At 37.0% G+C, this 24065-nt stretch overlaps 2 protein-coding genes across 2 annotated transcripts; one reads left to right on the top strand and one right to left on the bottom strand.

Moving 5' to 3' along the window:
* Positions 1-450: 450 nt before the first annotated feature.
* LOC105157616 (RAD3-like DNA-binding helicase protein) lies at positions 451-15363 on the bottom strand. Its single transcript, XM_088879155.1, has 24 exons — positions 15149-15363; positions 14032-14288; positions 13098-13246; positions 12573-12654; positions 12355-12502; positions 12013-12169; positions 11565-11741; positions 10796-10923; positions 10633-10678; positions 8801-8942; positions 8554-8708; positions 8257-8348; positions 8078-8185; positions 7921-7989; positions 7293-7379; positions 6796-6855; positions 6578-6693; positions 6058-6115; positions 5336-5441; positions 4063-4133; positions 3437-3970; positions 2457-2602; positions 1088-1170; positions 451-923 (listed from the first exon to the last, which is right to left on the bottom strand). The coding sequence occupies exons 1-23, from the start codon at positions 15248-15250 to the stop codon at positions 1089-1091; spliced, it is 3072 nt and encodes a 1023-aa protein (XP_088735281.1). The 5' UTR covers positions 15251-15363; the 3' UTR covers positions 451-923; position 1088.
* Positions 15364-17766: 2403 nt separating this feature from the next.
* Positions 17767-23693, top strand: LOC105157615 (heat shock 70 kDa protein 15). The gene is made up of 10 exons (XM_011074032.3): positions 17767-18017; positions 18481-19708; positions 20119-20346; positions 20440-20535; positions 21324-21524; positions 21981-22175; positions 22248-22394; positions 22487-22636; positions 22718-22848; positions 23102-23693. Exons 2-10 carry the CDS (start codon positions 18539-18541, stop codon positions 23319-23321), a joined length of 2538 nt encoding a protein of 845 aa, XP_011072334.1. The 5' UTR covers positions 17767-18017; positions 18481-18538; the 3' UTR covers positions 23322-23693.
* The last annotated feature ends 372 nt before the right edge of the window (positions 23694-24065 follow it).

Genomic DNA, 24065 nt, shown 5'->3' with positions numbered 1-24065 from the left:
ACCTACCACTTTGGTTTTATTTGATAAAACCATATTCTGGAAATATAATTACATAAATTGATACTTTCAATAACATAATTATATCTGTATTTTACAAATATCAAAATTTCAACAGAATACAAGGTTACATGCACACAACTTTCTAATTCATAATTAATCTCATAAATTCAGTTCATCGTTGATGGTTTTGACCATATTTTATCTGGAAATGAAAACATATAAATATCAGAAGATGAGAATTAAATATACAATACAGCTGAAAAAAATCAAAATATTTTTCAAACTTTTATTTTGTATTTTAAGGAACAGTCATCTTTTATTTTTGTATTTTTTTATATATACAGTAAATTGCTTTATTTTTAAAAAATAAAATAAAAAGATAATTTTTTTTTTTTTTTATAAATTACATTAAACGTAGACGTTTGAAATTTGCGTACCTAGGGATGGATATTTGTTGATAATACGACCCAAAGACCTTTGATTTTGGAGCTACAAACATACATCAAAGACTTGCACTATTTCTGAATCTGCAATGGCAACGGTTGCACAAACCATAGAGCAAATCCAGCCACTTGAAATGAAAAATGCCACATATAAACTGGATATGCTTCTTCTACTCTACACTTTACCATAATGTGGTTTGTAGCTTTGAAATATTTTTACTCGTTTCGACATCCTACCTAACTTTACAACAGGAAGCAAAGGGATCTTGGTGAAAAATCATAACATTAACCCGTCGTATCCTTAGATTCTGCGTAACTTGAGGTGGTTTCAACTCTTACTTTCGAATTTGGATATTAGATAGACTTTCAGACGTAATAATAGCACTTGCCAAAGCTTGTTTTGCTGGAAATCGCACACCAAGACAACCTTTTCTCCTCATAAAAAGTTGTGATAATCTCAAAATGCTTTACTTATGAACTCTGCGAAACGAGACACAAGGCTTAAAATGTCATCAGGAATAAGAAAGCTTGTCAAAAGTGGTTATGTGTTTCATTTGCATCACTAATTCTAAAATATAACTTCCATCAAGACTACAAATGATGGTACAAAATATAAATCCATCAAGTAGAGAAGAGTTCCTTACTTTAAACGCCAGCCGCATCGCTATTATTGCGCATGTAATGCTGATATAAAGAATGATACTTGGCAGGAACATACTCCTTGAAACTGTCACAAATTCAAGAGAGATACTTAAGCAACTCATAGTTTTATGACTCAGGATGAAGTTAGAACATTAAACCAAGCAGTGAACCTCCAATATATGGGGAAATGAAATGATCAAGCAAAACCCCGCAACGAGAAGATTCTAGAAACTAATGAGCATCTGATACTCTTACCCAAGCAAATAAAGAAACACCGACTTTGGCAGATTCTATTTTATGATTATCTTTTAAGAGAATATGCATCAACATAATTCATATAGGTATCACACAAAGGAATCGCAACCAGAAACATATTCTATACAAGATTTCCCAATGACTCGAAACCATCAACGTAAGTACCAAGACATACCAATGATGGAGAAAGCAGATTCCTGGTTACAACAAATTTGTTATCAGCATTAATCCATTTGGGTGATTAAAATAAGTTCCATCATCATTACAACCAGCATTTGAAAAAGGATAGGAGAAGTTGATATCAATTGGAGTTAAGTTATAGAACAGCCAACATGTGTTCTCAAATGTGGCATTACATATTTCTCGCTGATTATCAGCCTCCAGAAACTCCCTTTTGTTTGGAGCAGATATAGGGCAATAGTTTCTTTAGGCAACTTATAAATGTAGAACATGACTTGTCTACGAGTCACAAACATCTTGTCAAATAGAGTAACCAAGAGTAAGGGAGCCTATGTTTTGCTTGCAGTAATTTTACTTGCATTGCCTGCAAAGCCTGAGAAAATCTTGATCAAAGACGAGATAAAGCTGAACATTATGAGTGGCATAAAGTGAAGATGAAAATTTTGTTGAAGCAGGATATCCTTGGAGCTTATGCAATCAGAAATACGAAACTACGTTCTTGCGCAACTGATAAGTCTCATAATGAATACAGCAGAAAGGCTTTCGACTTTTGACCTCAGTTATAAAGGATAGTTTAATAATTTCTTTCCTAAATGGCTACTGCCTTCCCTGCACCAATCCACCTTCCATCCTATCCAATTCTGTGTCTCTCAGTCTCATCGACCCACAAGTATACATTTTTTCCAAACTTCAACAATTTTTTCATTTGCTTCCGCAAAACAGCCATCCCACCATCTGTTTCTCCCACCTTCTCCATCACCTCTCACTTTGCCTATTTGCTCCTAGAGGAGCTTAGGGGCAACCCCACTCTAAAATCAGCAAATGGGGCAGCATGTATCAACTACTGGTGGTACCTCAAGAGCATGACCAGATGATAACAGTAGAAGAATAATGTTGATGACAGAAAACAACTCTTTGTTAAATTAAATCCGATACCCGTGAAGAAGTGAGAGCCTGTCCGGAACTGAAAATAATCTTGCAATGGATTGCAGAACATGGCCTATCTTCATTGCTTTCGACTTCAGTGCCTTCATAAAGCCTACAAATTCTCTGTACTCTGCATCAGTAAGCTTTTCTCGAACCTGCAGGTTATATACATACAGATTGATTAGGCAACTTTTCTTCACACAATATACTGCATGGAGAAGAGAAACCCGCATATAATGATTGGATCAGACGCATCTTTACTTCAGAAATGAAAAGCCTAAACATAAAAAATATATGCACAAATCATTAATGAGTTTTTTCTTCTCTCATAGGATCTAACATGTTCAGATCCAATCTGCTTGTATAGACACAGCAGTCAGGGGTTGGGGCATATCTGCATGTGTGTGTGTGTGTGAGAGAGAGAGAGAGACAGTCCTACTTCCAGGAACACAAGCAGCACGCTTGCAGAATCAAACATGGCTGCATTAGAGAAGGTGTATGTCTTGAAGTATTCAACAATTTATGTCAATCTCTAAAGGTTCTACATTGAAGGACCAAATTTCAAATTAATATGCCTAAAAACCAATGAGTTATTTTCTTCCCAGGTCTTGTTCATGGTTTGTAGAATAAAAAGTTCACAAGTTTGTGTCAGTGCTGTGACTCAGTAATACTCCAAAATCAAGGAGACATACCAACCAGTAGCTTACAGAGTCATGTGGCATCATACGTGTCAGGAGTTATAGCATCTGCCAGATAGTGGGTTGATTTAGTGTATTAAATTCCTATGTCTATTCAATCAAATTATAAGTCTCAGAGAAGTACAGAATAACATCAACACTCAAGGTTATCTAATACCAACTAGCAAGCACACAGGAACAATTTATCAGTTGTCACACATCTGACAATCTTGAGGCTGCATCTGAAGCAAGCCCATATACAGAAGTCAACCGGATAATGAAAAAGATAGTGATAATGTTAAAATACTTCACCTGGATGAGAAAAGCTGATCCCTTTATCTCCTCATTATTGCGATGTGCAGCCTGAGACCCAAGATCCTTGTGTTCCTGAATGTTATGTGCAACAGTCTCCTTTTGAGTAATAATTTCATCATTAACCAACACTTCTCCTTTTTCATGATGATTCTGTGTGCTGACATTCTGGCAAAACCGTGAACTTTCATTCTTTACTAAATTATTGAAGTGATTATCGAACTGTTCTTTAAGTTTTAACTGATCGGGCCCTGCTATCAGCAATCTTTGTTTTTTCAATATACAAGGTGCAAGGTCACCACTTTCTCCATCCAAATCTTGTGTACTCTTCTTCCCACTGATGAAAGATTCTTTCCCTGTGTGTGTCAGATAACTTGAACACTTCAAAATTGAATCTTGAAAATTCTTGTCTGATGTCAGAGATGAGCGATTGGCAGGAGGTATTTCTGTAAGATGGCTAGAAATATTTCCTTGCTTGGCTTGTTTGGTAAAAGATGTAGAGCCCGAGAAGCTAGTTGATTGTATTGCTGTCGTCTGAAGATGTATTCCAATGAGAAAGCGGGTATCAACAGGATACAGTAGGGCATCAGATTTCAGCAAAAGCAATGTCAAGGGACTCAAATTACCTGGGGAGCAATAACCTTTTCAAGGTGAAACTTATCAGAGAGTTGGGAGCTTTGCAAAATTCTCACGTTTTCTGCAATGATAGAACTAAAGATCTTATTATACCAGTGTACCACATTAGCAAAATGTAACACTGTGACCATAATACCATATCTTCAGCTTTTCAGTTCAAAACAGGAGTCCAGAGTCCATCCTTTGCCCCCCAAAAATATCAACAATCAGATAAACCAAATATGGTTCGACAGGAAGATGACAAGAGGCATAAGCCACATAAAGAGCAAGCATGGGAGCAAGAAAGTTGAGAACTTTCTAAGAGCATTCGCAGTTTATGCATTTATTAATTTCACATACTACAGTATTTACTAACCTTAGCAACAATGCTGCACAGCAGACTAGATCAAGTGATTAGCAAGGCATCATCATCCTAATTTATATTTTGTACATTATTAGCAAAAATTCTACCCAAAAAAAAAAAATCAGCAAAACAGCAAAATGCTAGTCAACTACTCAGACCCAGAATCTCTTTCCTTTCATTGTTCTTAATTTTATTTTTTATTTTTTGTCAGTTTACTCTCCATAATTTCTCTCTTCTGTTACCTTCCATCATTTCATAATGATCATTTGTCTTTGCCATAGTTCCGTAACAAATTTCATGGGTTGATATTTTGTTTCCTTGACAGTCATCTGACTCATCCCCTAACGGCACCACCTCTCTCTCACCAAGCAAGCATCAACATGTGCATCATCCACCCCCAACAATTTCACCTCCGTATTACCACCCCATCCACAATGTCTGAAGCCTTCTTGTAGCAATTTAAGAACATTAGTTCGTGAATTAAAGATTCCAAAGCAGCTAAAGGTTGCACTCACACTCCAAAGTTGCTGGTGATTTATGTGATCAAAATGGACTTATGCATCTTTCTGGGTGAAAGATGTGAGCGATAATCAACTTTATTATATCATTTTGTTCCTTTGTGTTTTGATTGTGTTTTCATATAAGGAAGATCGTGAAAAAGTAACAAAGCCATTGCAATTGCCACAAATGACTACTTATACTTTATTATTATTTTTTAGATATTATATTGTATGCTTATGCCACACATGTTTTCTAGAATATAAAATCAAAAGAACTTTGTGGTGTACTAGATGTCCACATACCAAGCAATAACATTATTTATATACATGAGCAAATAAGGATTGGATTAGTCATATAAAGTAAATCGGAATTACCAGAAGAATAAACATCACCACATTAGCAAATGTAAGAAACTTTACCCTGATCCTCGTTTTGTGCCAATTCCAGCTTGGGAGGGCCACGATGGCCACCATCTCGAAAGAAACGAGTCAATGTGTAAACTACATCACCAAACTTGGAGTAACACTGCAAGTGCAAATTTGATACTTGAATAATGGCAACAAGCAGAGAAAAAAGAAAAGAAGGAGAACAAGAAAAGCGTGCTGACAGACAAACCGCACTTTGATATGAGGTTGTATCCACAATGATACTTGAGACTGGCGGTTTGAATAGGTGAACCTATTTGCAACAAAGGGAAGAATTATAGAAACTTCCACGGTGTACTCTAACTTGTTTCCATGATACAAATTGGCTAATTACGGTAAAATAGCCATAAAACCATAATTTAATAACTGAAAGCAATTATGAAACAATTTTGAAGCTACAGGGGATATGCAATGAAACATTTGAATTCAGCAAATGCAGAAAGCCAATTCGGCCACTAACTGGGTATAAAGCCATCAGGAGTTGTTATATTGCTCCAGGGTTTCAATCATGAGCTATAGAAAGTCTCAAGGGAAGACACCTGGTGCAATCTAATAGTTTGGGAACTGAATGATACACTAGAAGTTTAATGTGTAAACTACATCACCAAACTTGGAGTAACACTGCAAGTGCAAATTTGATACTTGAATAATGGCAACAAGCAGAGAAAAAAGAAAAGAAGGAGAACAAGAAAAGCGTGCTGACAGACAAACCGCACTTTGATATGAGGTTGTATCCACAATGATACTTGAGACTGGCGGTTTGAATAGGTGAACCTATTTGCAACAAAGGGAAGAATTATAGAAACTTCCACGGTGTACTCTAACTTGTTTCCATGATACAAATTGGCTAATTACGGTAAAATAGCCATAAAACCATAATTTAATAACTGAAAGCAATTATGAAACAATTTTGAAGCTACAGGGGATATGCAATGAAACATTTGAATTCAGCAAATGCAGAAAGCCAATTCGGCCACTAACTGGGTATAAAGCCATCAGGAGTTGTTATATTGCTCCAGGGTTTCAATCATGAGCTATAGAAAGTCTCAAGGGAAGACACCTGGTGCAATCTAATAGTTTGGGAACTGAATGATACACTAGAAGTTTAATTAAGTACCTAATTTAAAATTCTGAAGATGGGAAATAGATAAAGTGAATAATTTAATTTAACTGAAAACATTGCTCATGAACTGCAATATATTAATGTCAAAATTTTCAGCATCAAGCTTTTACTACCTCTCATCGCAAAATATAATTGCTCCATAATCATGCCGATGACGAATAACACGGCCTACAGCCTGATTCACAGCTCGTGATGCTTGTTGAGAATACCACTCTTCTCCAGTCAGACCCTGACCATTTACAGTCATTAGAATAATTCACAATATTCAAAGCATGAAAGGGAATTCTCCATATAAGAACTGTACAACTTCGTTTTGTTAGCATAAAGCTACCTTGTCTCCAATCTTATGTGACTGTGCATGTTGATCCAAGTACTCCCGTTTTAGTCGAATCTGTCCCCAGGAAAAAACATGGAATGATCCGTGACATATTTGAAGGAAAAATCAATGTTCAAATTTGAACATGCATAGACTTATGAAAAAAAATATTAGAGTTCTTTACATATTTGATGGACTGGACTAAATATGCATACACGCTACACTCACTGGAATAAATGAACTCTATGTATGAGGTAAGATATGAACCAAAAGTTTTGAAGAACTGAATCATTCACAGCTTAATATTAATCAACAGCCATTGGAATGATTATAAGGAGAATATTTCCGAATCGGGCAACTAATGTAGAATGAGTTTGCATATATCAAAGTGAGAAAGGAAGCTTTTGAAATACATATGAGATCACATCACCGACTAAGATCCAGTGTAGTTTTCCAAGTGAAAAATTGACATAGGTACAGATATAAAGGCAAAGGGCACAATAAGACAAAACCTTCGGATCAGTCATGGTGGCAAATGGCAACCCTGTGATCACCACAGCTCTGCCAGCATGGTCAGCAAAATCCAATCCTTCACTCACCTGTATATATGATTGGAAAACATAACAACTATAATGTTACATGCCCATGAAATTTTGATATCAATTGTTGAGATGCAGAAGAGATCTTTTTTCACACATACAGAGAACAAAACTGGAAAAAAGTCTGAATAGGGGTGAGTAAACATTTTTTAGAACAACTATTAAAACAAACAGAACTAAAATATTGCAGCTGACTTTAGCAATACACTCTTGCCAATCTTGACAGCATGTAATGGCCTATTAGATCATGTCATTCACTTCACTGATTATTATTGCATCACTGGGATAAAGTATATTTAGACAGATTAAACCCTTGGGCACAATTCCAGTGTAATAATTCAGCATTATGTATCAACTATTGTCTTATGAGAAAATTCATCACATTTTGTCCATAATAAAGCAATCTGAAGTTTTGATTGGTCCACCAAGTATCAGCATAAAAAAAGATTCAAGAAAAGAGACCACATGAATGCAAGTAATGTTTTCACTCAAATACTATGCACAAGATGGAATTTGTCACTTATACAGGAGTTACCCATACCTTGCCACGACACACTGCAAAAAAAATTGCCCCAGAAGAGGAGGTTTCCTTCAACTTTGTCATATAATCCTGATCAAGGAGGAACGAACCAGCTATAAATCTTCAAAAGAATGCTTAACAAGAAGCACAAAAACAATTCTCCATTTGAGCAACTTACTTCAATTGCCAAAGGGAAGAGTGTGGATTGCCTAGGCTCCACTACAGGTAACTTATGCTTGCATATTCTTTCCCAGATGGTAGCTGAATTGGATAAACCTTGTTGCCCCTGCATGAGCCACAATCAATAAAGAGAAAGACAGAAAGAAAAATTTTGGATCCTGACATGACATGCCTTACCATAGTTTTCCAGCAGCTGATGCATTGGTCCAAAAGGTAGTAAGATGGAAAAAAAACAAGCAGCCCATCGGGTACAATTCGAGCAAAATTGACTGACACATAAATGCCACTTTAGTGATCTGTCCAAATAAATTCTTGTTTCACAACTCAGCAAATTGGTTAGTTGATACTGAAAGAATCTCGATTAAGGTTGTCTATAGAATACTCCACAATCCTGCTAAAGATACAGTCACACAGAGCGGAAAGTCATATCTATTCACCACTTCTCATCTTATTCTTCATATAAGTTATGCTTACCAATGGCATTGCCAAGTTCCAACTTGTACTCCACAGAACCACGACTACGATATGAAGAATTGAAAGAGTAACCAGATGGTCCAACTGGTGCAACACCAGCCCATATCTGGCTTCCTGATATGACATGAGGATTCTCCAAACGTATTGGAAATTCTCTACAAGAAGGAAAACATTAATGAATATTTCATCCTCTGAAAGTGTCAAGAACATGATTCTGAGGAACTAATATTGATTAATTATAACTCACAACTTCAATTCTTCTGCAAATGAATCCATTGGTGATAATGTGCCAGATGTCAAAATGACAGATCCAACACCTAGCCTCGACAACTCTTCCATGGCAATTCCAGGATTGAAGCACCACCAGCTTAGAATTCTGGAAGGTTTCCCTAATTTTCAATATTGACGAAAGTTCATATGCATCAATCACAATGCTTTGTACGTACACAGCTGCATATGGACTAGTCAATGATACATCTTAGAAACAAATCATTAGACAAGAAAAACACATTCTGGTTTCCCTCCTCTCATCTTTTTCAATTCTTAATTCAAACAAGAAAATCAGAAAACAAACTCTTTGATGAGCACATGTAAATTCATCTTAAGCATTTCAAGCTATAATGTTGATGAAATGCATGGAGTTAGTCTAAACTATGATCTACAACTGGGAGCCGATACAATACTGGGAGATAAATGATGCTTTAAATGAAGACATAATAATATGGTGCAGAGATGAGCAAGCAGATGTGATCATGCATGCACAAGCACCTAAATGTTGCCTTCAGGAAGCACCTGATGGTGTGTGTCTATTCCGCTAAGCCAAATGCATCAAAGGGTAGAATTTTGAACACATCTTAAGCATCAGACGCTCACATACAAGACAAAAATGCATTCTGTTTCATTTCGTTCACAGGCATAAATCAAACATCAAGAATAATGGTATATATTAAAACTTTTTGAGCATCTTTAAATCCTTTTTCACAAAATATCCACTTCATGTGTTGGCTCCAGTTATAATGTCAACAGAAACAGAGTAGGCTCATTTAAAATAAAGGAAAGCATGGCAATTTTTTTTTTCTCATTTAATATCGAAGTTATCAGGTTTGATGAGGCAAGATGTGAAATTGCCAGGCAACAATTGTAAAACATGATCTTCCATGACGCACAATTCTTAAGCCAAATAATTTATGTGAAGAGAAAGACCAAACATAAATGTTTACATATCTAAAGTGTACTAAAAACAAAATAAGGAAAGTGCAGGATAATACTCTTACGAGAAAATTAATTTGACTAGTTAACGACAGTAATATATTACACTTTCAAGAAAAATATGACGCGTTTGAGTTTTATTTTAACTAGTGTAAGTGAGGGTTGCAGGGCCTAGAAGCAGCCAGTCTTAAAAGAGTGCGTAATAGCTCACTGATCAAGCGCTCTTGCGCCGAAGATGAACGCACGCGCACCCATAGCATAGTATTGACCACTCTAGGCCGCTAAGGTTCAACCCCCCAGGACCTATCCCCCAACCTAGAGTAGCTAGATGGGGCTTTACAAAAGTCTAAAAGGAAAGTCCAAATCAAGAAACTAATTGGTTTAATTCGTAAGTGCTGAAAAGACACCAGAATTTGTAAGCTAAAGCACCAACAACAGAGCTCTTTGCTCAGGCAACTTAAAAGAATAATTTCAGTGACCTAAAAGTGATAGGATATGTTATTCTTCCAGGTCAAAATTCAAATTTTTATCAAGTTTCTTAAAACCCAAAGCATAAACAAATTCTTCAAATGGTACGAGTCTTTATATTCAACATCTCCACCTATCAGGATCATAAATTCTGTTGGTTCTGTTTTGGAGGTAGATAACCAACAGGAAGCCAATTCAAGTTCATTAACTTTTTTGCAAGCAGAGCATGCCTTGACTAGGATTAACTGCATTGTAGTAAAATGTTATAAAGAGGAAACAAGTACATTAAAATGGTAGGTTTACATTCAAGAAAATGTATGGACTTAACAAAAAAGTCAGAAATATGGAAAATGAAGCTCAATGATGTCCATCTTTAAAATGGGAAGGAAGTCTGTGGACTACCTCTAAAGGCATCTGTGGCGCTAGCTTCAACTTCCTGAACATGCACCTGTCAAAACGTCAAAGGCCAATAAATCATCTCAGATATATGCCTCAAGAAGATGGCATCAACAAAACACAACTTGTCAATGATGTAGGCAATTATACAAGGAATTGATAAACTTACACGGTAATAATGAGCATGAGCATTACTATTATCCTTGAAGATCAGTCTAAGAATGTCACCCATGCTTTCCAGCCTGAAAACATTCCCATTTATTTTATTTGATCCTCCACTTTCATTAGTGCTTGCATCTGAAGGACAAGTCATAGGACTGGAAAATAAGATAATGAATAGAATAGGATTGGGAAGATATTAAACTCAGCTGAAAAGTATAGTTTGATTCATCAAAAAACAGCAGAAAGGGAGAAAGCAAATACATTGTGGCAACATTTAGAGAAACCATAGTGATGGTCAGTTTTGTCTCCACATATTTGTTCTCATTTTTTAATGAAGCTGATGTTTATAAAATGAGTTTGAGAGATTTAGTAGTGGGTTGCTTTGTCGGGAGTATGACAGAAAATTAAATATTTGAATAAAGTATTTTGAAGATGCAGCTCAAAATTAAAAATGGAGTACATTGGCAGTGAGAAAAGAAAAAAAGAATGCATTCTAAAACCAAACTTTTTCAGACTGACCTGATCCTATCCACATTTTACAGGAAAACTGGAAATGGAAATGGCAACATAATTCCCAAAAGTAATTCGTAGTACGTGAGCCACAGCTGCCCCCCAACCACCACCACCGCCCCCCCCCCCCCCCACACACACACACAAAAAAGTCACTTTTTCTTCTGAATTATAACACACATCCAAACATAGTTACTATTTTATAACCTTGAAATATAGGAACATAGAGTAAGATCTTGAGAGGCAAGGGTAACTGCTGGGAGTACCTTCTTCAAGAAGTGCACATGCTTTATCAATGATATCAGTGAGCATGTTGGCAGTTTTCTGAGTTATATTTAGCTCAGCTAGTAGCTCATAAATGTATGGGCCAGGCTTTGTAAAACCTAACTCTCTGGATTCAATTGGCACCTCCGCTATTCTCTTCTCAAGCTTCAAAAGAAGTGCTGCAGGAACACCATAATTGACCAGTATAATGATCCAGCAATTGGGCATACAATAACCAAAAGCACATACTTAAGCATGGTGAAAGGTAGATCAAACATTGGAGGGGAAAGATCAAGTTCAGCATGTCATAGTCAAAGTGTATAAATTTAAAACCAACTATGATAGAAGTGATATGGGACATAAATGCATGTTCAGGATCAGCAGCATCAAATATTTTATGAAACCAATAATTTATTTGAGAAAGAATCTTAGGCAAAAGCTCACTGTTACCTCTGAGAATAGCAAAATTATCTGGATTACAAGATTTGTCACTTGATTTTTCCCTCCTAGTAATGGAAAGATCAATGCAATTTTTTGCTTCAGATATGCAAGCTGTCAAAAGACCTGAAGGCAGGTCAAAAGAAGCTGCATCAGCGCACAAGCCTTCCTGCATTCAAAACCAATTGTCAGCACTTAAGCTTGTTAAGCAAGATTGCCTGCAATAAGCTGTTTGACTTGTAAAGGTTTGTTTTTCTATGCAATCTGCAAAACATTACACATTGAACATTGATAAACCGAATGCAAAGACGAGGAGCAGATATCATAGTGCAAAAAAGGCATATATATACATACTAAGTTGTGAGCTTCATCAAAAATAAGGATGCTGTTATTCCAGTCAATTTTCAGAGATCTCCTGTTTCCACGATCGATAAGATAGTTGTAAGGCGCAAATAAGATGTCAACATCCTTATGAAGCTCCCGCGACAGGTAATAAGGGCACCTAAAGATAGAAACATATTATTTGAAAGTTCAACTTCTGGTATAAATAGCCATCAAAACGAGAAACCTACGGTCCAGAGCTTCTTCCAATATTGACCAAGTCCTCTATATCAATCGGGTCGTCTCCAATACTAGGATTCTTCTTCACAAACTCTGCATAAGGCAAGAAACAAAGTGATTCGGTACAAAACATTTCTATGGTACGTAGTATTATAAAATTTTACGATCATAAAAAGTTGATATGACCTCACATTACTTTTTTTTAGCATATAGCGCTATAGCAAACTGCATACAAAGGCATCGACTGCTACACCTTAAGGCAGAAATTTCATCACCAAAGACCAGAGAAAAATAATTGACCAAATGCATTGGACAGCTTTCTTTAGATCTGGCAACTATAGCTCTCAAAGTGGCCTAATAATTTCGAAAGTGCACAAGCGATTCGCAAAATATTAGTTTAGACAGTTGCAAGTATATAACTAATTAACTAAGCTAATATAACAAAGAAGAGGATACTGATGATATATCAATTGCAGCAACTGAATCACATAATGATAGTCGATCACACATTTGACAACTGATTCATAAAGAAATACCTGTCACGCGTGAAAAATGAGCACAATAACGCTTGGTGTGCTTTTTGCATAAAGTTTGGCAGGCATTTGTCTGTGCCTTTCCACGAAGTAAACTTACTTGGTCATGAATGCACAACTGCTCTCTAGATCCCAACACCACCATTTTGGGCCTGACCATCGTCAAACTTAACTCGTTAAGTCAATCTACTATATCAGCAAATATACGTATCCATCTTAAATAACCTAATCATTCCAGAAAGACTGCTTTTAAAGAAAAGATTATCAAGACCAGTCTATTTAATGAAGACAAGTGTTTTCATAAGCAGAAATTTACATGAAAAACAGAACTAAACAAAAGCAGCACATAGACCTCTCCCCACCCCAGCATAAATAAATAAAAAATACTAAGTAAGATGTTGCATGCAGATAGTCAGTCAATTTACTACTTGAAACGGGCTGGATGTATCCTATCATAGTCACTGAAGTGTCTGGAAATAATTCTCACAGTCGCACGATCCACAAGCAGCCCAGTCAGCAAAATTTTAAGAATGTGGGATATGTTTCTTTGTCTTCAAGGATTTCCATAAATAATCAATGAAGTTCCGTGTTTCGACTTTTGAGGAAAGGTTCTCTCAATAAACAATTTACCCAGCTTTTCATCAGGTGAGAAGATTATGTAGAAAACAATATTCGAATTGAAAATCTTGGGACTTTATTTATCGGAAAAACAAGTATATCAAGATACATTCTCCAGATATTGGCTTTCCATGCATCCACCAGCTTACCATATATTCAGAACAATTGTTCATCAGCTACTAGACTTCAAATTAAATCATTAGGCAGCAAACAAAAACCAAATAATTATTGGTTGCATGAATCTCATTTGTGATGCTTCGTCATTAGTGACAGAAACTGTCACCAGTTGCCAGAGCCAAAATAGAGGGCCGGACCTGACCTGTAGTTAGACCTCTTCAGCTCTTGAATCACTTGCCTAATCTGGCTGTGGGTGCGTGATGTGTAAATTATGGTGGGAACACTAGAAGACTGGGATTGTGGCAGTTCATCATCTGAATACTGACTTCCTCTGGTATTACTTCTTTCACTCCGGCCTCTCGAGAATTCGCCCAAACTTTTCCTCCAAGCTAATGTAGCACATAGCAGGCATAGTGTCTTCCCAGTTCCAGTTGGGCTCTCCAATAGGGCATTACATTTCTGCCATCATAAACAATGAAACAGAATTGATACAGATTTGAATGGTGTGCGGATAGCAAATTATATGGATAATTGGTAGACAGAATTCTCAGGGACTAAGAAAATGTTTGGTGCTTGCTAATCATGTCTCACAAGGAAGAACAAAATGCAGACCGCAGGTTGTCATGAAGCAAGAGACATGGAATCTTCAATATAATGAGAGCGACACAGGAACATACAAGTTCTAGAAAGAAAATTCTAAATAAAGCAAAAACTTGAGGAATATGAAAATGATGTGCTCGAAAAGATTGTGGTTCCCATAGGGTCTCAAATCCAAAATTAACAGACAATTGCAACTCAAATCTCGAAATCACACCACATTATTAAACGGTCAAGATGCCATCACTAACCTTTCTAGTAAAACTAAGGTCCATTGCTTGAGTAATTTTATACTTCAAATTGCATCTGGGATACAAAATTTAACTATATATTGCCAAGAAAAATTCCCTTTTCCTTTTCTTTTTTAAAGCCAAATTACCAGAATGATTAGAAATACAATTTTCTATTCATAACACAATGAGCCCCGTGATAACAGCACATCGAACATAAAACCACCATAAACTGTCGCAAGATTACGTTTAGTTCATTTCAATTCAAAAACACCCCAATGCTCCGGCGATTGTGTTTTCTTCACCGTTCTTGATTATCCACACATCTTTTGTATTCCGATCAATTAAAATCAACAGGAATCAGAAGGCTGAGGCCAAACCTAAACTAAAGTTCTCTACAAGTGGTGCTTAGATTGAAGTCAAAAAGTATAACCTCTATCAATTTAAAGAGTAGCAGGAAAACAAAACCAACGAAATTTACAGTCATCATACGTTTTGAATAGATTGGATGACTTTTTCCATGTAAACGAGCTGGCAATCGTACGCCTCATAAGGGAAATCCACATCGATTCCCCTGATTTTGTATGTCGGCATTCCGAAATTTTGAATTCGTTTGCTGCAGAACTGGAAGTAGTCGATCGCTTAGTTGAAACCCTAAAACACTCTGTTAGTGTTCTAATTTATTTTCCCGCCATTTTCTTGAGTGGAGGCACTGCAAACGACGCCGTGTAGGTGGCTGAGCCGGATAAACCCGGATCCGGAAGAAAATGGTGGGTTTTGCAACAGCAGCCCCTGATGTTTGTCCAAATTGCTGTGCTGGCTTTTCCTCTCTTCTTTTTTTTTATATTTTCCCCCCTTTTTGTTTATGGGTTATGATTTGATTCATCAATGTAAAAAATTGTTGAAGACATAAATCTAGGTAATTAAACAATAAGCTCCTATTTACTTTGATGTATACGTATGTATAAAAAAAATAGTATAAGTTTATATAGTGTTTATTCGGTCGTATGCGAGTACGTCATAAGATCAAAGTTTCGTAGTTAATATCACCTGGAGATGTGGTATTAGATTAGTCCCGAGCTGGACCCTTCTTTCAATGACCAAAATAGCTCTCGATCTTGGTCAAAAAGTGAGTGCGAAGCCATTCTTTTTTCTTCCATCGATTTTAAACGTCTTGTAAGTAGAACTCTTCCGTCATTCTTTCCTCAACCACATCTTCATCTCTTAGGTTCGTTGATTTTTTTCTTTTTCTCTTTTTTTTTTTTTTGAAAACTCCTTTCCAAGCTCAAATAACTTACAAACAAGCCTCTCAAATCAATTTTTGGCAGCTATTTTTGTGAACTTTGGTTGACTTCTTTTTTTTGGGGGACGGGTTAGATCGGTAATAAATAGAAGGTTGTTAAAAGTCAAATCCAAATAAAAAATTACTAACAAAATTGAAGAACAACATTGCTAGCTGGAAAAATAGCACCTCGAAGCTAAATAAACGATGAGCAATTATACATGGAAAATAATAAATAAGATATACAATAATTTTATGATATAATATATACAAAAAAATGTCTAAGAATAAAAAATTCAAAATATGCGTAGAAATTACGTTGCTCTTGTCTAAACGTGATAATCAATTGTTCAACCTCATCTGAATAATTTGTAAAGATACTCTTATTTGGCGCACGTATATTAGATTGTTAGTATTTGCCATATATGAATATTACTGATTATATCAACATATTTTAATACAACCACATATTAAATGCAAAAATGAGATCAAATTATAAAATATGCCAAGTTAGCAAATGCAGCAAAAATATAAACGGATCCGTTAAGATTGAACGAATGATGGAACAATGTTCGTATTTAATGAACTCATAATGTTATCCAGAATCAATCACTGCTCGTTTCAGTTGATACTTCATATTCATATTTTTTTAATAAACACCATTGTTTACGTTATGTACATTATGAGCTCATGCAATTGCACATTAAGTGCACAAATGGAACCGAATTGCATAAACATGTATGTTTATCAACTCGACCATACACCACATAAATCAAATTTATAACTAAATGATGATGAAATGACTTCCATATTCAATAAACGGACCGGTTTGATTAAATCAATTAAAACTTCAAAATACTTGTAGAAATTATATACTTTGTGTATGCACGTGCAAATAAGGTTACAATCGATTGATCTAACTTCTTTTATATAATTTTTAAAGATTTTTTTTTATATGGTGTGCGACACTATGATATTTAATGTAGCCACATATTAAGTGCGAAATGAGATCAAATTATAAAATACGCAAAGCTGGCAAATGCAACAAGATGTAAATGGATCCTTTATGATTGAATGAATGATGGAACGATGTTCGTATTTAATGAACTCATAATTTTATTCAAAATCAATTATTGCTTGTTTTTATTGATATTTTGTTTTCATGTTTTTAATAAATATTACTGTTTACATTCTCTACACCATAAAAATCATATAATCGCACATTAAATATAAAAAGGAAATCGAATTACAAAAACATGCACGTTATTGATTTAAGCGCTTATGATGAAATAGCTTTCGTATTTAATGAACTCAACTATTTTAACTCGTTGTAATCAGTACCCTGTAATCGATATTTTACCTAGTTTACCACGTTTCAATTAAACCTTTCTTAATTGGTGTATAATTCTATTACAACTGAAGTAATGGATTCGAATTTCGAAACAAAATCAAACAATAAAGCAACTGTTTTTTCCATGCAAAATATGTTTCTTTACTTAGTTTTGTAAAATACTTTTAAATGGAGCTTCATTGTTTAAAATAATATTATTCCATTAAGAAAAGAATAAAGAAACTGTACAAGATTTTTGTGCTAGAATATATATATATATATATAAAAGGTAATATTCTCTTTGCATAGGGGAGATTTAACATGTGTATAACCAGAACTGGGCCAAAGGCCCAGACATTGACATTACACGTCAAAGCCCAAAACACAGCCCAACATGAAACCAGAGTGTGTGAAGTCGACGATCTTTCTAGAAGCGGCAAAGTATCTGCTACACACATCTAGGACCATTGGACCAGCCATCTTCATTTTTTACAATTCCTTAAGAAATTTCCGCACAAACCCTCGCTCTCTCTCTCTCTCTCTCTCTCTCTCTCTCATAAACCCATTCTCTCTCTCTACTTTTCATTTTTCTACCAACTATGATAGTAAAAAATAAATAATAGCACAGGAGTCTCTTCGTCTGCCTTTTGTTCTCGGTTCATCTCGCGACCGCGACCACCAACACAACAGTATCTTGGAAGAGAAAATTCAGGACAATCCTCCTCGAGGCGTGCTCGATCTATTCTCAGGTGCTCCGCCTTTTGAATCTCGGATACTGATGTTGCTCATTAAGGTTTTCAGATCTGATCGGTTGTTAAATTTACGTTGTTTTGTGATTTTACGTGGTGTGGAAGTTGCGTTTCATGGATTTTGTCTTGACCGTGCTGAGATCGAATGTGAAAAACTTACTGGTTTTGATTGACGGCGTTTTTCATTTGAGCATTTTTTGTTTGGTTTGGGTGGGATTCGATGTTGTTTTTGAGATGTCGACGCTCGAGTTTGTTTGTCATTGTTTTTAGTTAAAGTGTTTAATGTGTTTTCCCTAGTAATCCAGACTGACATGACTGTGCGCATGGCTCTTTCCTTCTTTTCCTTTTTCATTTTTTTGGATTGTTTTCATCATAATTGGAAAAGAATGAGTGGGCGGCGCTGTTGTACGATTTTAACCTTGTTATTTATTTGTGATAACGATGTTGAATTTTAATGTTTCAGGTTATTACCGATATCGTTCCTGAGTAAGTCCGACATAACTTCAAATATCTAAGCAAACATGAGTGTGGTTGGTTTTGATGTTGGGAATGAGAGCTGCGTCGTTGCGGTTGCAAGACAAAGGGGAATCGATGTTGTACTTAATGATGAGTCGAAGCGTGAAACTCCAGCTATCGTATGCTTTGGCGACAAGCAGCGGTTCCTTGGAACAGCTGGAGCTGCAACTAGCATGATGAATCCAAAAAATACAATATCCCAAATAAAGCGGCTGATTGGACGCCAGTTTTCAGATCCTGAGCTGCAGCGGGATCTCAAATCATTGCCATTTTTGGTGACTGAAGGCCCTGATGGATACCCTTTGATCCATGCTCGTTATTTGGGAGAAACTAGGACATTTACACCTACTCAGATTTTGGGAATGGTACTTTCCAATTTGAAGAGCATTGCTGAAAAAAATTTGAATGCTGCCGTGGTAGATTGCTGCATTGGAATTCCTGTTTATTTCACTGACCTGCAGAGAAGAGCTGTTATAGATGCGGCAACAATTGCTGGCCTGCACCCTCTTCGTCTCATTCACGAGACTACAGCTACTGCTTTGGCTTATGGTATTTATAAGACTGATTTACCTGAGAACGAAGCGATGAACGTTGCTTTTGTTGACGTTGGGCATGCAAGTATGCAAGTTTGTATTGCTGCCTTCAAGAAAGGCCAGCTGAAGATATTGGCACATTCTTTTGACCGGTCTTTAGGTGGGAGGGATTTTGACGAAGTGCTCTTCCAGCATTTTGCTGCAAAATTCAAGGATGAATATAAAATTGATGTATATCAGAATGCCAGGGCTTGCCTGAGATTGCGTGCTGCTTGTGAGAAGTTGAAGAAGGTTCTCAGTGCAAACCCTGAGGCACCTCTGAATATTGAATGCTTGATGGATGAGAAGGATGTCCGAGGTTATATTAAGAGAGATGATTTTGAGCAGATCAGCATTCCCATTTTGGAACGTGTCAAAAAGCCATTGGAGAAGGCTCTTGTTGAAGCTGGACTGACCATTGAGAGCATACACTCAGTTGAAGTTGTTGGTTCAGGCTCTCGAGTCCCTGCTATTATTAAGATTTTGACTGAGTTCTTTGGGAAGGAGCCTAGGCGAACGATGAATGCAAGTGAATGTGTTGCAAAAGGCAGCGCCCTAGAATGTGCTATTCTGAGTCCCACATTTAAAGTGCGGGAATTTCAGGTATGCATTCTTATCTTCTAGTCTTCTTGCTTGAATTAATTGTGGATTGTCCGGCAGGATTTATTGTTTTTAGAAGTGATTAGAATCTTGGAAGTATTACATGCCTGGAGGGAGCTTTTCTAGGGTGCTGCAGGATCTCACCCTAACTTGTTTGTTTTCATATGCTGCTTCTCACTGCTTTCTTGGCTGTTAGTATAGGACCTTGGGCCCCACAAAAGTATAACCTCTGCCGTTCAGGAATATTGCTTGAAAAGTTCTCGTGATTTGTGAATATCGTTTCTGGATTATCTGTGGTCATGCCATGATTTTTTGTTTGACCTCGCTGACTTTAATTTGAGCAAGACATATCTTGGTACATTCTGTCATAGTGGAAAGTTATCACATGATAAATTTTTCCTTTTCATTTTCAGGTTAATGAGAGTTTTCCATTCTCCATTGCTTTGTCATGGAAAGGTTCTTCTCCCGATGTGCAAAATGGAGCATCGGATAATCAGCAGAGCACTTTAGTATTCCCCAAGGGGAATCCGATACCGAGTGTGAAGGCTTTGACTTTCTACAGATCGGGTACTTTTACTGTAGATGTACAATATGCGGATGTCAGCGAACTGCAGGGACCCGCAAAGATAAGCACTTATACGGTAACGTGTTGTGCATGCTGTTTGAGTTCGTTAATTCATGCTGTCATCATTACCCATGCACCTTTTTCTTGACTTTGTTTCATTATGCTGCAGATTGGACCTTTCCAGTCCACAAAAGGTGAAAGGGCAAAATTGAAGGTCAAAGTACGCCTGAATCTTCATGGTATTGTCTCAATTGAGTCAGCAACGGTAATCTCCTGCCCTAAAACTCTTCTATATTTCTTAACATTTGCAATTGCCTTTTCATCTATAATAAATGGGAAGCTGGATCATTTGTTGATTACAAGAAGCTGTGAAAAAATTAATAAAATCATTGATTTAAACCCAATAATCGTCAAGTTTCTTGCTGTTTCCATGTACTTCCTTAAAAAAAATGTTGGAGCTATTTCAGATTTCTTAATGCTGGAGTACATATCAAGTCATTCCATGATAATTGAACAATAATTCATCAGAGCTTTAGATGGTCTTTTCAATTGTGTTAGATCTAGCTCTTGTGTTCTTGTTAGACTAGGAAATTCTTTCTAGTTTCATAACCGATTTCCTCAAATGCATTGTGTGATTACTTGATGATCATAGATTGTGTGAATATTAGAGGGATAGGAAAGAGAGTTTGAGAGTCAAAAATCAGAACTCCGCTTGTCAAGATGAAATACTGTTTCCATTAAGCAATTGAAATCGGAGGAAGCCTGTTGTTGGCACGTCTCAATGTGGGTCTGGCTTAAATGATTTTCTTATAGTTTATGGGATGATGAGTAGATTTACAAATGAAAACTAGTACAAAAATATGCATACATGCCAAGAATGGTAAGGAGTCGCACTTTTGGTGTGGAGCTTTTTTATTAGAAATTTAATAAATATAAGATGGATACCTAGATTGAGGATCAGAAGTACTAATGTTGGTATGCATGACGAGTTGGTTCTTATTTCATTAATTACGACATGGTTATGACCTTTTCAATTGACAAAACTTGAAGCAGCTCTTGGAAGAGGAAGAGGTGGATGTTCCAGTTGTGAAAGACTCCCAGAAAAATGCGACCAAGATGGAAACAGATGAGGCTCCCCCAAGTACTGCTGGAACTGATGAAAATATGCAAGATGCTAAAAATGATGGTGCTGGGGCTGAAAATGGTGTACCGGAGTCGGGAGATAAGACATCTGAGATGGATACAGATTCCAAGGTCAGTTTATTGCCTTCATATTCTTGATGATTGTTGCGGCTCATCTACTGTTTCTCTTAATGTGGTTGCTAATCTTTTTGTAAGTTTTCTTTTTTTCTTGGAAGTCTTTGCTTTCTCTGTATGATTGTATGATTATTAGTTTACCTTGTTTTTGATAGGGTTGGTAATTTTCCCTTTTTTCTTCTGCGCTTGCCGGCTTGTCCTTCCTCAGTGATTTACTAGAATCAGTATCTGACCTTCCAATTTTAACTATCCACGTCGACCCTTGAATTGTATTGTTTACATTCAATCCTTTCTACGGGATTAGGTGTGGAACTGCATGTTGGAAACTTCCTAACAAGCTACGGCCTGCGAACCCCCACCCTCTAACCCGCCTCTTTTTATCTACATTTGTACGTAAAGAAAGTGGTTACAAAAATTTGTGTCCTCATCCCTAGTTGGTTGTTGTTCCATTAGGTGGAGGCTCCAAAGAAAAAGGTTAAGAAGACCAATGTGCCTGTATCAGAAGTTGTTTATGGGGGATTGGGAGCTACAGATGTGCAGAAAGCTGTGGAGAAGGAGTTTGAGATGGCTTTGCAGGATCGTGTTATGGAAGAAACAAAAGACAAAAAGAATGCTGTTGAGGCTTATGTTTATGACATGCGGAATAAGGTATGTATGTGGTGGCTTGTCAATAGCAGGCATTTTTGATTCTTTTGAACTGAAGTTCTTTGTTGTCTGCAGCTTCATGACAAGTATCATGAGTTCGTGACAGAATCAGATAGAGATCAGTTAATTTCTAAACTCCAGGAGGTGGAAGATTGGTTATATGAGGAGGGCGAGGATGAAACTAAAGGGGTCTACATTGCTAAGCTGGATGAGCTCAAGAGAGTGAGCATCCTGTATTTGATTTATTTATTGTTTGTTCTTCTCTTTTACTTTGAGAGATGATGATGTTTTTGAATTGGAATTTAATCTTTCAGCAAGGCGACCCTATCGAGCAGCGGTACAAGGAGCACACAGATAGGGGTTCTGTGATTGATCAACTTATTTATTGCATCAACAGTTACCGAGAGGCAGCAATGTCGCAGGATCCCAAGTTTGATCACATTGACATGGCAGAGAAGCAAAAGGTATGTTTCCCAAACCACATATATGCTTAATCAGTACGAATGACTTGGTCGTGACTCATTCTGTGTGTTCCCTCTGTTTAGGTTTTGAATGAGTGTGTGGAAGCTGAAGCTTGGCTAAGAGAGAAAAAGCAGCATCAGGACACCCTTCCAAAGTATGCAACACCAGTTCTTTTGTCTGCTGATGTGAGGAAAAAGGCTGAAGCTCTTGACAGGTATTGCAGAATTGTCGTGTCGTGAACTGGGTTCCTCCAGCGCTAAGGAGTTTATCCAAATCTCTTCTTTGTTAAATATAACTTTGTCCAAGCATGTAAAAAAACTTTGAAAATGCACCACTTCTGTGCCAGTGGAAACTTAGATTGTTTGATGACACATACAGTTTCAATGTCTTTGGTTTGTTTCGAAGTCGTCTGCATTATGCTCTTTCGCTTCTTTATGTGATATCTAAGACAATAGTTGCTTTCACAGGTTTTGCAGGCCAATCATGATGAAACCAAAGCCTGCAAAGCCAGCTACTCCTGAGGCTCCATCGCCAGCATCCTCTCAAGGAGAGTCCAATTCTCAAGGTGCTGACAACGCTAGCGCAGGCCAAAATGCTAATGCAAGTGACAGTGGAAAAGAAGTACCTCCAGCTGCAGCAGAGCCTATGGATACAGACAAGTCTGAGAGCGGACCAACCTCTGGATAAGTTGGGAGGCAATTGTTATAGCAATATTTTACAGTGGCTGATTTGGGTTCTTTTGTACAACTAGGAAACCTCAATTTGGGATATCCTGATGAGCTATGCTTTTCATGAAATCGTTGACGATGAGATTGTTTCGGACTGTGTTTAATATATTTCAGCCGGTCAGAAATTATATTATTAATAGTGGGATCTCTATACTCCTGTCTTTGAGTAGGGTTTGTAAGAAGTAGGTGAATGGACAATTCCTTGGGGCAGCAAGTTTTGGAGCATCTTTGGTGTAAGGGTGGGCTGAGGCCACACAAGCTCCCCTGTGATTTCTTTCTTCGTGCGAATTTTGCATTATTTTTCAATGAGAGCTTGAATTTGTCTGGTTTAGGTTTTTGGTCTTGTTCTTTTGTATTCTGCTAAAGGTTTGTGTTGAGGGTATTTCTCTTGATCCCAAGAGATGCTTTTTGCATATTTGTGTAGGATAAGATGGCCTGGGACTGGCACTCGAGACTCAAGTTGCCTCTGGAATCGTAGTGGTCCATAGGTCTTTCTTGCTGTTCTCTGGGTTTTGATTTCTGTTGATAGGAGTATTTACGGCTCATGCCTCCGCCGTCGAATCTAATTCTTCGTGGAGTAATATTCGTTTCTACGATTCTGTGGCAGGATCTTTAGGGTTTGAATGGATAAGTCAATGCAGGTTTCGCTTTTTTGTAAGAAATGAAATCATGACTGGAACTTTGGGCATGGGGTTTTAGACTT

Source organism: Sesamum indicum, linkage group LG3, assembly GCF_026168435.1.
Source record: "Sesamum indicum cultivar Baizhima isolate 11 linkage group LG3, ASM2616843v1, whole genome shotgun sequence".
Taxonomy (NCBI): Eukaryota; Viridiplantae; Streptophyta; class Magnoliopsida; order Lamiales; family Pedaliaceae; genus Sesamum; species Sesamum indicum.
This window is presented reverse-complemented; position numbering and strand designations above follow the sequence as displayed.

What these genes read in the sequence shown, in the direction of transcription:
- LOC105157615 (XM_011074032.3), top strand. Translation starts at nt 18,539, where the DNA reads ATGAGTGTGGTTGGTTTTGATGTTGGGAATGAGAGCTGCGTCGTTGCG. An exon ending in TTAAAGTGCGGGAATTTCAG is followed by an intron (nt 19,709 to 20,118) that starts GTATGCATTCTT and finishes TTTCATTTTCAG; the next exon opens with GTTAATGAGAGTTTTCCATT. An exon ending in AGATGGATACAGATTCCAAG is followed by an intron (nt 21,525 to 21,980) that starts GTCAGTTTATTG and finishes TTGTTCCATTAG; the next exon opens with GTGGAGGCTCCAAAGAAAAA.
- LOC105157616 (XM_088879155.1), bottom strand. Translation starts at nt 15,250, where the DNA reads ATGCCGACATACAAAATCAGGGGAATCGATGTGGATTTCCCTTATGAG. An exon ending in TAATTTTGCTATTCTCAGAG is followed by an intron (nt 11,742 to 12,012) that starts GTAACAGTGAGC and finishes GTGTTCCTGCAG; the next exon opens with CACTTCTTTTGAAGCTTGAG. An exon ending in CACATAAGATTGGAGACAAG is followed by an intron (nt 6,694 to 6,795) that starts GTAGCTTTATGC and finishes GTAAATGGTCAG; the next exon opens with GGTCTGACTGGAGAAGAGTG.